The sequence below is a fragment of the Silurus aristotelis genome (genome assembly GCF_946808225.1).
Source record: "Silurus aristotelis genome assembly, chromosome: 20".
Taxonomy (NCBI): domain Eukaryota; kingdom Metazoa; phylum Chordata; class Actinopteri; order Siluriformes; family Siluridae; genus Silurus; species Silurus aristotelis.
In genome coordinates, this window is record NC_139593.1 from 7,729,890 (window position 1) to 7,744,520 (window position 14,631).

Sequence of the window (14,631 nt, forward strand, 5' to 3'; positions counted from 1 at the left end):
CTTTAGAAAGCTTCAGTCATTTAACAAACATTTCAATCCTGAAGTGGAAAAAAATCAGAGGCAGGTTTCTCCATTTCTAATCATGATGCTCCAAAAAAAAAAACAATCAGGTTTGGATAAAGTTTGGACGTTAATGGAGGGATAATGGAAAACTTATCTTAACTTATAACTTATCTCCCATCAACAATGTATCCATAGCAGGAAATTCCAGTTCCAAGTCCTCTCTCTGAGGTTTATCAAGAACATAAGGTAAAATTCTTTATTTTTTTACTAGTTACACTATATAAATAAAGGTTTGTGGACACCTAATCATAAGCCTCATATGTGCTTTTTGAAAATCCTATTCCACCCTATTGCTGCTATAATAGCCTCCACTGTTCTGGGAAGATGTTTCACTAGATTTTAGAGTGTGCTTGTAGAGTTTTGTGCTCATTCAGCTACAAGGCTGTTAGTAAAGTCAAGTGCTGATGTAGATGAAGTGAGGAGGCCTGGGGTGCAGTCAGTGTTCCACTTCATCACAATAGGGTTGAAGTCAGCTTGTTGTCCTGCTGGAACAGGTTTGGTCTCCTAGTTCAAGATCAAGGAAAAATTTATTCTACCGCATCCAAACACGTCCGTACAATTGTGTAGCTCTAACTTTGTCGTAACAGTTTGGAAAAGGAACACATACAAAAGGAGTCAGCTGCTCCTCTAACCCCCAACTGATCAGTTAGAAAAATAAGATAATTGCAAGTCCTATATTCATTCATTCATTCATTCATTCATTCATTCATTTTCTCCCGCTTATCCGTAATTCGGGTCGCAGGGGCAGCAGTCTAAGCAGGCATAACCCGCCTTCGACTGCCGCCCAATCCTCACAGCACCGTCCCTTATGGTCCGTCCTGCAGGTGGTGAGCCCACGGGAAGCAAGTCCCATATATCCCATATATATATATATATATATATATACACACATATATATATATATATATACACATATATATACTCACACAACAGTCTTTATCCTAAGTGGTGTAAAAAAAAATATCTTGATTTCGGTTAAAAAAATTAAAAATTAAAAAAAATAAAAGGTGCACATCAAGCAGTCAACTTTAAAAATGCTGTAGATTTAAAAAAAAATCATTCTAAAACGCTGTACAGCTACACTGGCAGGTTTTCCAAAGATTGCCAATCAGACAATCAGGCCGAGCGCCGGTTTGTGAATGGAGGGCGGGGCCGGGAGCAGTAAACACAGGAATGCCTCACCTGAAGCAAATAACGTCTAATGATTGTTCTCGCTCTTTCAGTGATCGGAGGGGGCATTTAAGGAGGAGCGCGAGGATATGTGTGTGTGCGTGCGCACTTGTTTATTTACAATTTTTTTTACTATTACTGTTTATTTTACAACACTTGTTTATTTACTATTATCTTTTATGAATTGGTGTGACTGCAAGTAAAAGTTCTGTTTTTGTGAGTAAAAAAAACAAACAGTTGTACAAAAGTGATCTTTAATAAAGTGATTCAACTGGATAACAGGCACACTACAACACCAAAACCACACTACAACACCAAAACCACACTACAACACCAAAACCACACTACAACACAAAAACCACACTACAACACCAAAACCACACTACAACACAAAAAACCACACTACAACACAAAAAAACACACTACAACACAAAAACCACACTACAACACAAAAACCACACTACAACACCAAAACCACACTACAACACCAAAACTACAACACAAAAACCACACTAAAACACAAAAACCACAACACAAAAACCACACTAAAACACAAAAACCACAACACCAAAACTACAACACCAAAACCACACTACAACACAAAAACCACACCACCAAAACCACACTACAACACCAAAACCACACAACACCAAACCCACACTACAACACAAAAACCACAACACAACACCAAAACCACACTACAACACAAAAACCACAACACCAAAACTACAACACCAAAACCACACTACAACACAAAAACCACACCACCAAAACCACACTACAACACCAAAACCACACTACAACACAAAAACCGCACCACCAAAACCACACTACAACACCAAAAACCACACTACAACACCAAAACCACACTACAACACCAAAACCACAACACCAAAACTACAACACCAAAACCACACTACAACACCAAAACCACACTACAACACCAAAACCACACTACAACACCAAAACAACACCAAAACCACACTACAACACCAAAACCACAACACCAAAACCACACTACAACACAAAAAGCACACTACAACACCAAAACCACACTACAACACCAAAACTACAACACTAAAACCACACTACAACACCAAAACCACAATACAACACTAAAACCACACTACAACACCAAAACCACCACACAACACCAAAACCACACTACAACACCAAAACTACACTACAACACCAAAACCACACTAAAACCACACTACAACACCAAAACCACACTACAACACCAAAACTACAACACCAAAACCACAACACCAAAACCACACTACAACACAAAAACCACACTACAACACTAAAACTACAACACCAAAACCACACTACAACACCAAAACCACACTACAACACTAAAACTACAACACAAAAACCACACTACAACACAAAAACCACACTACAACACCAAAACCACAACACCAAAACCACACTACAACACCAAAACTACAACACCAAAACCACACTACAACACCAAAACCACACTACAACACAAAAACCACACTACAACACAAAAACTACAACACCAAAACCACACTACAACACCAAAACCACAATACAACACTAAAACCACACTACAACACCAAAACCACCACACAACACCAAAACCACACTACAACACCAAAACTACACTACAACACCAAAACCACACTAAAACCACACTACAACACCAAAACCACACTACAACACCAAAACTACAACACCAAAACCACAACACCAAAACCACACTACAACACAAAAACCACACTACAACACGAAAACTACAACACCAAAACCACACTACAACACCAAAACCACACTACAACACAAAAACCACACTACAACACCAAAACTACAACACCAAAACCACACTACAACACCAAAACTACAACACCAAAACCACACTACAACACAAAAACCACAGTACAACACAAAAACCACACTACAACACCAAAACCCACTATCCTATTGAGTGAGTGTGTCTTGTGAAAAGTTTAATGAGGTTCCCCTATAATTCCATTTCCTGAATAGAATTATAAATAGATCTAAATAAATAGAAGTTGGTATAAGTGCAATAAATACACTTTATTGTTACAGGACAGAACGATCAGCACTGATAGCTGAAACAGTATCTGAAATACTCTTTTGGAATTTCTATAGATGAAGCTTCCTGTTTGCTGAATCGATTTAATCGATTACTCAATTTAATCAATATAATAATAAGTGTATGGAATAAATTGAATTTTTTTCAATTTTACTTGTATATATTTCTTTTTTTTCAAAATATTCAAAAAAAATTTTATATATTTATTTTGTTATATAAATTCAAAAAATTTATATATTTATTTATACAATATTATTATTTGTATAATTATTATTGATTATTTATATGTATTTATTAATGTGATATATTTCCAAGCAGGCATTTTATTTAAAACTGTTTTAAAAATGTAAAATGTTGATGACAAATTTAAATGATAATAAACTGTGTTAATAAAAAAACGACAAGCAATTTTATATTCTGCTTTTCTTCCCCCTGACTGTACTGAAATTGTAACAAACCATGACAACACTGTGAATTTGTGTACCGTTACAACTCAACTGTGTGTGTGTGTGTGTGTGTGTGTATGAAATATAAGTTTTGAATAATTGAAGCTTCAATCTATTTATATAATTTTTTTAACCCATTTTTCAGTGAGAAGGTAGAACTGAACAAAAACCAGGATGCCTCTCTTTCAAGTGGATTGTTCTTACACACACACACACACACACACACACACACACACACACACACACACACACACACACACACACACACACACACACACACACACACTTTTACAGAACGGGTTGAGGAGCGTTCGCCTACGCAAGAGGCTCACTAATGACAGAAAGAACAAAGTGGCCTGAAGAGGGTTCCTGTTTTTTTTTTTTTTTTTTAATCTGGGTTCATGGCGACAGAGAGCGCTGGCACAAAAGCGCTGCTATTATCGGAGACGAAAAGAGCAATTTGCACAAACACCTGTTGACCGAGAACATTATAAACTTGCAGAACTGCACAGTGTGCTGCTGCTTCATCTCTCACTGTGGCGTCTTCATTACTGTCTGAGATGATTTTCCTTCGTCTCGAAGGCTGCGTGACGGTGCACTTCCTTGTTTATGTTTCGCCTCAGGTCATGTGCCCACCCCTGCCACGTTGAAGGTAATTTCCCCACGTGTTCTTATTGCCCACACCTGTTTTGAATGGCCCTTAATTAGAATATATATATATATATATATATATATATATATATATATATATATATATATATATATATATACACACACACACACACACACCCCATGTTTTGTCCCCGTCTTCCTGAGCCTTTAATATTATTAAAGACATTCTTTACCTGCAGTTACATGCTCACGCACCCCCGTCCCACCATTACATTCACTGCATGTATGCTTTGGAAATGAGAAGGTTCTTTAAAAACGGAAACATTTCTACACATTTTTCACTTATATTCTACACAGAACGTTTAAGGCTTCTGTTCAGAATTCAAACGGGATGTGGTTGTTGGCTGCCACAGGTGTTTTTTCTTTTTTTTCAGGAAATGTTCACACAACAGTCTTTATCCAGAGTGGTGTAAAAAACAAAAATGGTAAAATAAAAAAAATAAATAAAAAAAAAAAATCTGTTGCACATCAAGCAGTGAACTTTAAAAAAAAAAAATTTATGAAAACCTGTAGCAAGAACACATTAGTAAATCAGGTTCCGATACTTTGAATGAACAAATTGTAAGAAAAGATTCCAAGCTGAAATGTTTCTCTGACCTGCCCTGAGTGCGATAACGTGCTCATGTAGAGGAAGCTTGATTTATGTGGGCTTCTACAATATAATTATCGTAAAGACGGCGTGAGAGAGTTTGTCATTACTGTTACAGTTATTGCTCTGTACAACTCTCCTTGTGGAGGATTTTTCTTTTTTGCGGGTTTTACAGCGTTGTAAACTGAAACGTGTGTTTAGTTAATCCCCATCTGCAGATGACTTTCCTGTCAGACTTTCTTAGCGCATTTATACAAGGCAATTAAACACAAAAATTGGAGGCTTTGAGCAGAATAAATCAGCATTTTTTTTTTTTTTTTTTGCAGATAGATTCCCTTTCAGCTACTGGGCTGAATTAAACAACTCTACCACTTGATTTTAACCAATTACCTTCCACAAACTCTGCTCCCATGCTTTAAAATGGAGTGGTTGCATGAAATGGGGGGTTAATTATTACAGATGAGACAATGAGAATCAAGTCAGTTGTAATTACGCCCTGGCATTATTACAAATAAGGCACAGGATCTGTTCGATTCAACCAATTTTGTCTTCTTACACATTTCTCTAGGAGAGAAATTGCAGACGTATGATGAATGTGAGGAGAGAAAACAAAATAAAGAGTGTAAAAGTTTTACCCTTATACGATACCATGATGACATTATACAACCCCAATTCCAGAAAAGTTGGGACAGTGTGTAAAATGAATGCAATGATCTCATAAACCCATATTTAACTCACAATAAAACATGAAAAACATCATCAGATGTTTACAATGAGGAAGTGTACTATTTTAAGGAAAATATTTTTTTAATTTGACGGCTGCAACATGTCCCAAAAAAGTTGGGACGGGGCAACAAAAGTCTGGATAAGTAAGTGTTATCAAAATGAATTTGCAAATAATGAGGTTAATTGACAACAGGTCAGTAAGATGATTCGGTATTAATCGGTCATGGCAACTGCTGGCTCACAACATTGTTTCTCTCCGTTTTGGCATTCCAGCCGACACTGAGACGTCGTTTTTAGCATTGCTTTTTGAAAACGTTTGTGAACAGTGTGAACTGTGAAAATGGAGGTTTTCGAATACAATGACGCATTTTTAGTCATTGTCGCAACGTTTCAAAGAGCCAGACAGTAAATAAACAACAGGGGGAGAATGCCGAAGGTAAATGTGTCTTACATTTTGCTCATGCGCAGTACAGGGACGTAAGCGTTTTCATATGTTTTAGTATATAACTTTTGGGAAATGATTGATTTTATATCGTTCTTGCGGTTTTGAGAATTGATCGTATCGGCAAACAAAATATTTTAATACTCATGTGTATGGATATTTTCATACACCACTAATAACGTTAATTATTAGGTATGTGGTATACAAAGCCCTGTAAATGATATGTTACTATATATGTTACAGACAGAGTGTTCATTAGCGTCAGAGATTTCGACCATGCAAATCTCCAATCACTGCTCACTAAATTCCATCAGCATGTGGACTTTGCAACGAAAGACGTCCCCGGACGCGTATCGTGCGGAGCCCAGCCCCCCCACCTCGGTTACTCAGACCACTTAATCTCTGTTATGCTAATTCCAGCATACAGACCACTCATCAGATGCTCTAAACCGGTTCTGAAACAGGTGAGAACCTTCAGGAATTTTTGAGTGAACTAACTAGGACATGTTTAGGGAGGCTGCAACCAACAGCGATTCCATCAACTTGGACGAGTACACATCATCAGTGACCAGCTACATCAACAAGTGCATTGATGACATGGTCATTCGCAAAGGTGCATGCGCTGCTAAAGTATAAAAACTCCGCTTTCAGCACAAGGGACAAGACGGCCTTAGGAACAGCAAGGTCCAAACAATCCATCAGAGAGGCAAAGCGCACACACGCCAAGAGAATCCATGGCCACTTCTAGGACAGCGGAGACACAAGTGCATGTAGCAGGGCATCCAGGCGATCACAAACTACAAGACAACTTTACCTGTCTGTGACAGTGAAACCTTCATCCCAGATGCACTGAAGGACTTCTATGCCCAGTTTAAGGTTCAACACAACATGGCGGCAAGAAAGACCACCCCTCCTCCTAACGACCAGGTGCTCTGTCTAACCATGGCTGAAGTAAGGAAAACTCTACGCAGAGTTAACCCATGGAAGTCTTCTGGACCATTAAATTTTCCTGGCAGTGTGCTCAGGAATGTGCAGAACAGCTAGCGGATGTCATCACTGACATCTTCAACATCTCCCTGAGCAGCGCCATTGTTCCTACGTGCCTCAAGACAACGACTATTGTCCCCATGCCAAAGAAGTCTACTGTCTCCTGCCACGATTGCACCGATCATAATGAAGTGCTTCAAGAGGCTCTTTATGAAATACATCAAGACCCAGCTACCAACTTCACTGGACCCAAGCAGTTTGTATATCGTCTAAAGTGTTCCATGGACGATGCCATCACCACAACCCTCCATCTGGCCCTCGCCCACCTGGACAATAAGGACACATACGTAGTAACTTCAGTTCAGTATTCAACACAATCATCCCTTAGAAGCACCTGATTAAAACGCCAAGCCTACTGAACCGAACCATCTCCCTCTGCAATTGGATCTTGGACTTCCTGACTGAGAGACCTCGGTCAGACTGGATCAGGTGCAGCATCTGAGGAACTGAGGAAAGCCCATCTATTTCCCCTCATCTTGATCATGTTCCACAGCAGGACCATCAAGAGCATCACTGCCTGGTTTGCGAACTGCAACTGACTCGGATTGCACAACTCTACAGACGCCCGAGAAGATCATTGGAGTCTCTCTCTCCTCTATCACAGACATTTACACCACATGCTGCATCTGCAAAGCCAACAGCTTTGTGGACGACCCCACACACCCCTCACACACATTCTTCACTATCCTGAAGAATGGAAAGAGGTGCCGATGCATTCGCGGCATCACATCCAGACTGTGAAACAGTTTTTTCCCCCTCAAGCCATCAGGCTCCTCAACACACAGAACTGAAATGCACCAAACACACACACACACACACACACACACACACACACACACACACACACACACACTTACTCAACTGTGTGTTACTGAACTGTTACAACCTGAACTTAAACACACACTTATATCAATTCATACACATCCATGTCTTCAGCACCACCCATATTATATTGGTATCATATTATTCTGTTTACATATTTACTGTTATGCTGTTTTGCACCTCTCGATTGCTGCTCTTGCTGTTTTTGCACAACATTAGAAGATAGTTATCTTTTCCATATTGTATGTATAACATATTATATAGTAGGCTTACCAGTTGGAACTGGTTTGTGTTTTGTATTGTCTGGTGCACTGTGTTTTGTACGTCCCTGTCCGGCCCGCGTGAGGCATATCATAAATTATAAAAATGCAGCGAAAATACGGCCACCGAAAATCTTCGGACGAAATACATCAATCACCGAAACAACACGGCAGAAACACAATTGTAATGACGCAATAAAAAAGCGCAGCCAGCACACAGTTATCTGGATAAAAGCCACCATGTCTGCGGTGTGGACTTATTTCAATATCTCATAGAAAGACCCACGGATAGCGATTTGCAAAACATGCAATGCTGAAATTTCAAGAGGGGGTGTATCTGCAAAGAGTTTCTCTACGTCGGGTTTAATTTATAACCTGAAATCCAAACATCCCGATTGGCATTCTAAATATGAGAAGAACGTGGCGCAGAAAAGTAAAGTCAATCCGAGCATGCGCACTCCGTCTGTACTATGAATGGTAACAAATAAATAACAATAATTTATAAGAATAAATAAAACACTTTTGTAATTGATTTATTCTTTGAATTGCAATGCATTGATTTTAGTGAGGTTAGTACACACTCATAGCCATAAATGCAATGGTTCTAATAATTGACAATCTTTTCTTTCGGTGTTTCAGTTTTCAGTTTTGGCCTTGGTTTCCTCATTTTTGGTTTTTGGTTTCAGCCAAGAATTTTCATTTCGGTGCATCCCTATAATATTATCGTTGGTGTGGCCCTCTGACACAATTCAGGTTTCTCATGTGGCCCCTTGTAAAAATGTATTGCCCACACCTGGTGTACTGCATTAGCTATATATGTTTTAAATGACAATAAAAGCTTCTTCAAACTCTCTCTTGACTTGAGATGAAAATGACAGTTGTGAATGTCGCACCTGTTCTGGCTTGGCCGGGGGGTCAAACCTGCTGGCGCACACCAGGAATGAGTCAGGCTGAGGCTTCCCATTCTTCACTTCTGGGTCGTCTCCAAGAGCGACGTGGCTGAACATCCTGAAGAAGTCTTTATGGTGGCTCGTCTTCATCTGAAAGGTCAGGCCAGCAGAGCTGGTGGCCACGGCGATAGGGATTTTGTGCTTGTGGAGATGTGTGACCAGCCTTTCCACACCTGGTAATTGAAATAGAAATGCGGCCTGTTAGAGACCCGAGGCGGTGGGACGGAGACCCGTGAGCCCTGACAGATGGCGTCCGATTGGATTTACGTGTCAAGTTGGAAAATTGTCACTTAATTAGAAGAGATCCTTGACCCATGTTTTATTATCCTGAACACTGAACTGATGAAGATGGCTTTAAAAGAGGCACCTCGTTCCTTTTGTTCTGCTCGAATGTGCATGGACTACACATTAGCTTATCCTGGTCACAGAATCCTATTATATATATTTTTTTGCTCTAAAACTCACGCTCCAGGAACAAAAGGTAGAATTAGCTAGCTTTGGGGTGCCGGCCCAAATCGCAGCAAAAGGTCACGGTGGTTGCTCATGCTCAGAGGCGCTCTGCATAATGCATGCCGCTTTATCAAAAGTTAGTTATGAGCTAATTAAGAAAGCACGAGAGCAAGAATCAGCGATTGTCATGACCTTTCGCAATTATTCCAGCAGTCTCTCGGAATCGGGCCGGTTTTACATTCATTCATCAAAAAGCAAGTTTCTCGGCATATATATAATTGCAAAGCAATTGGATGCAATCCTGAAAGACAGAGGGAAGAAAAGCCCCATCGCATTTACATTACATTTACATTTATTCATTTTTATCAAAAGCGATTTACAAGTAAAACCGATCCCAGTGTCTTGCCGAGCAGTTGCTGGTTGAAGGTTTTGCCCAAGTGGCTATTAATTGCTTTCTGGTAGCCTAAGGAACAAAACTCACAACCTTCCAGCTACTAACACAGAAAAAAATCTACTGTTAAATACCTGGCATTAGGGAAGCGGAGGGGAAAATACGTTCCTGTATCGCCCGGCTCTCTTCCAGCAGCTCCTCGCTCGTCATGGGCAGATCCAGAGAATCTCGAATGATCCTGGCGGCATCCAATGCCTTCTTTCCCATCACGGTGGACTTGACCTCCCATGTGTACGTCTTCCCGAACCGATCACAGACCTCCTGGAAAGAGATTGTGTACAACCTCTCTGTATCTGCACAGACCGAGAAACTGTTGATCGATAATCTACGCCAGAGATGTTGTGAAAGACAAGGGCTGAACAGGAAAAAAAAAAAAAGAAAGAAAGACAACACAACCCGTCCAGACAAGCAGGATTTCACAGTGAGGGGCTAATCCTTACTGTGCACTTTTTTGGCCATATGCTTCAGAGGCCAATCAATGATCACCAATGTTTCAATCACGGTACACTATTTTTTCCTAATGACTAATCACTGATCCCCCTTTTTCCTAATGATAAATCACTATTGATCATTGTTACTAATAACTGAATGGTCTTACCATTTGTTCCACTATTGTTCCTAAAGTACTAATCACCACTATACCCAACAACCAATTTCTGATCACCACCCTTCTCAACAAAAAATCACCATTTTTCTTAAGAAACAATCAATGATCTCTATTGTTCAAAATGACCAATAACTGATCAAGTCTGCTTCCACAATAATAACCAAATTCGGATCCTGACCTTGGACCTGATAAAACACGGTGCACCGACACCAGCAGATGACACGACTGCTCAAACCACCAGTGACTGTGCAAACTTTACACTGGACCTCAAGCAACATGAATTCTGTGCCTCTCCTCCCTTCTTCTAGACTCTAAGACCTTGAATTCTAAATGAAATAAAAAATTTACTTGAATCTGAAAAGACGACTTTGCCCCACTGAACAACAGTCCAGTCCTTTTTGTCCTTTGCCCAGATAAGACACCTCTGACGTTGTCTCTGGTTCAGGAGTGGCTTGACACAAGGAATGCATCAGTTGTAGCCCATGGATACGTCTGTGTGTGGAGGCTCTTGAAGCACTGACTCCAGCTGCAGTCCACTCTTTGTGAATCTCTCCCAAATTCTTGAATGGGCTTCGGTTCACCTTTTTCTACAATGTTTTTTCCTTCCATTAATGTGCTTGGATTGGTGTCTGTGAACAGCATCTTCTGGACAACTTTCAAGTCAGCAGTCTTCCACATGATTGTGGAGGCTGAACCAGACTGAGACCCCATTTGAAGGCTCAGGAAAACTTTGCAAGTTGTGTACATCCTGGTAGCGTCCCCAATGTGTCATATACGCTGCTACGTTTGTCTGCTATATTTTCCGCTATTGCCATCGTTAGAAGAAAAAAACAGTAGGTCAAACCATTGTAACTCAGGGACTACCTGTATTCCCAACATCCAATCACTGATCACCACTGTTCCCAAGATCCAATCACTAACAATCACTGTTCCCAATATCCAATCACTGACCACCACTGTTCCCAACATCCAATCACTGATTACCACTGTTCCCAAGATCCAATCACTAACAACCACTGTTCCCAACATCCAATCACTGACCGGCATAGCTGATCTTTGTCTTGTCCCTTTGCTCTTCCTTTTGTATTTTTTATAATTTCTTGGCAGACAAGAAACAAAACCAAGTCCCCCTTTTTCCCTGTGTTTATTTCCTGACTACTCATTACCAGTGTGTCTCTTTGTGAGCTTTCTTGACAACCATGGTAGTATATTATACAAATTCATAAATATCTTGTAAAAACTCTATTTTATTTAAAGTGTCTCAAAAAACGTCTTTTTTCACAAACCACCATTTGATATGCAAATGACCATGACGCCTCGAATAATATGCAAATTATGCTGAGATGTCACCTGACGACTTTCAGCCACTTTCTGAGCAGGCATTAGTTACTTCCTCCTAATAAAGATTTGGCAGTGGTGCTGAGATGAAAAATCTTTCTCTCTCATTTCCTCACACACACACATACACACAACAGGTACTGCACCAAAGGTTCTTCTCTCGCCCCCTTAAAACCCATCGATCACTGGCTATATTACTTTTGTGCCCCTCCGGAGCAGTTCTTGGAAACTGGCCAGGCTGAGGCCAAGACCCGGGTGACAGGACACATGACTGCACTCCAGGCACACATCTTTACTTTGTGTGATACCCAGGGCCCAAATGAAATACAAGTTTTACACACAGGGCCATGAGGGCATGTGTACAGTTTGAGGGCAAAATGGCAGAGGCCATAAATCGATCAGTGCATGTGCCTGGCCTGTGGCACAGTTTTACTGCATATGTGAAGTGTTCATCTGGTCTAACACACACACACACACACACACACACCAAAGGAACCAAAAGTACTCTACTAATACATCAAATTCAGTCTCACGGCTGAGCCCAATATTGATTTATTAACGCCATTGAACGCAATATTGAACGCCATTACGTCATACAGCTACGTAGTGCGCATGTATAGGAACTAGTCATCCAATTATGATTCAGCCCAAGTACACGCAGTTCAATGCGGAAATATATAGGGTTGTATAAACGTCGCCGCATTATATTATGTTTAAAGCATAAAAGCACTATTTTTTTGGTAGAAATACGAATATTTTAGAACTAAATACGTGTGGTTTTTATTGATTTGGATTGACATGCCCATTCAAAACAATAGAAACCGGTAACCACGAAAACTCTTCTGGATAAAATAAGACACCTCACCCACCTAATAACAACCCGTCCATGTCGAAAATCACATGCGTGACTGGTTTATAAGACGACATTGTAAAACAATAAACTTATTTTTATTTTACGCAAAATAAAAATATGATAAGTTGCTCGAATTATATACAAGCTCATCGGCAAGCGAGGTCTATTTATTACAAGGGAAAATATGGTGGCCAAACAAAATTTACCGCGAAAAGTAAAATGTATAATTTAAGCCATAATTTGTTACTATTATTTATTAAAATTAATTTTGAGCTATTACAGAGTCTTTTAGAATCATAAAACATATTATTCTCATGTCGAAAATATGTCTAATTTAAAAAGTGATACTGTTGGAAACTCCGAGATACTTACAGTGGTCCAGCATGTCCCTGCAGTGCATTATGGGAATTGTAGTAAGGTGGATAAACGAATAGCCGAGTTACACAAAATAGCCAAAAAAGAACAAATTTCTTCTTCTAATTTTTTGTTTGTTTGTTTACTGTAAATGCACACTGAAGCAGCATATATTCACTAATAATATTTTATAATGTTCATTATTATATTATTTAATTTTAGAATTCGTTCTTCGTCTTTCAAACATTGTACATATATATATATATATATATTGTTTATTTCTGTAATAATGCAAGTCAGCCTCATAATAATCGTTATGATCATTTCCTAGATTTCACAAAGAACCTCTTTTCATCTATAATCTGTTGTTTATTCACTAAATGAAATAAGCTCATTACACTTGTAGTATCAACAGATACCTGCTAATTTCCAGGGTTTAACAGAAGAGCTTGTGTTGTGGTTCAGACTCCTGTTCGGACACCGGTCTGAAAGCCGGTCAGCAGATTCTCTGTGTCACGCTTACCTACTCAGCATCCCCAGGATGGATCACGGTCCAGTTTTTTCTTGAAGATCTGCTAACAATCCTGACAGACTTCATTCTGTACTCCATAGAGTTTCCGCTGGGTAATTGGGAGCGCAGTGTAAACGGAGTGTGTCTCGTTAATAGCACATGGGATGGGGGGCTGGATACGTCTGGGGAATGAGAGAAATCGTCCTGCATGGAGCAGCTAATGAGGCTCTGGATTCCACATTTAATTGGGGAGACTGTGATCGAAGGACGTGAATGAAGCACTGATATAGCTGTCAGTGCAAGATGAAGTGACGAGACAGAGGGATGATGGAGTCAAATTATGAAGAAAAAAATGGTGGAGTGAGGGTGTGAAGTAACAGGGCAAAAAGTAAAAATGGTGTAAAGAAAAGATTGCTTGGTGTGAAGAGAAGATGGAAATGGAGTGATGGTGTGGAGGAAAAAGGATCGATTGGGTGATGGCGTGATGGAAAGAGGGTTTGATGGTTTGAGGAGAAGATGGAGAATTAAGTGATGGTGTGGGGGAAAAGATGTTTTGATGGTGTGGGGAGAAGATGGAAAATGGAGTGATTGTGGGGAGGAAAGAGGAAAGAGGGCATGGGGAGAAAATAGAAAAATGAAGTGAGGGTATAGGGGAAAGATGGTTTGATTTTGTGTGGAGAAGATGGAATATAGATTATTTGGTGTGAAAGATGGAAAATGGAGTGATGGTGCAGATGAGATGTTGTTTGATGGTGTGAAAAGAAAATGGAAAATAAACTGATAATAAGCAGAGG

The 14,631-nt window shown here is 39.8% G+C and overlaps 1 protein-coding gene across 2 annotated transcripts in view; it reads right to left on the minus strand.

Annotated features, from left to right (window-relative positions):
* pudp (pseudouridine 5'-phosphatase) overlaps positions 1-13,168 on the minus strand; it is a 33,805-nt gene extending 20,637 nt beyond the window's left edge. The window contains exons 1-3 of one of the 2 annotated variants that reach the window (XM_083522870.1): positions 12,989-13,168; positions 10,249-10,467; positions 9,217-9,446 (exon numbers count right to left, since the gene is read on the minus strand). In XM_083522870.1, the coding sequence (XP_083378996.1) occupies positions 9,217-9,446; positions 10,249-10,467; positions 12,989-13,046 (507 nt within the window). In that variant the 5' untranslated portion in view covers positions 13,047-13,168. The remainder of the gene's footprint in view (positions 1-9,216; positions 9,447-10,248; positions 10,468-12,988) is intronic. The other variant, XM_083522869.1, reaches the window with a different exon arrangement.
* Positions 13,169-14,631: the final 1,463 nt, after the last annotated feature.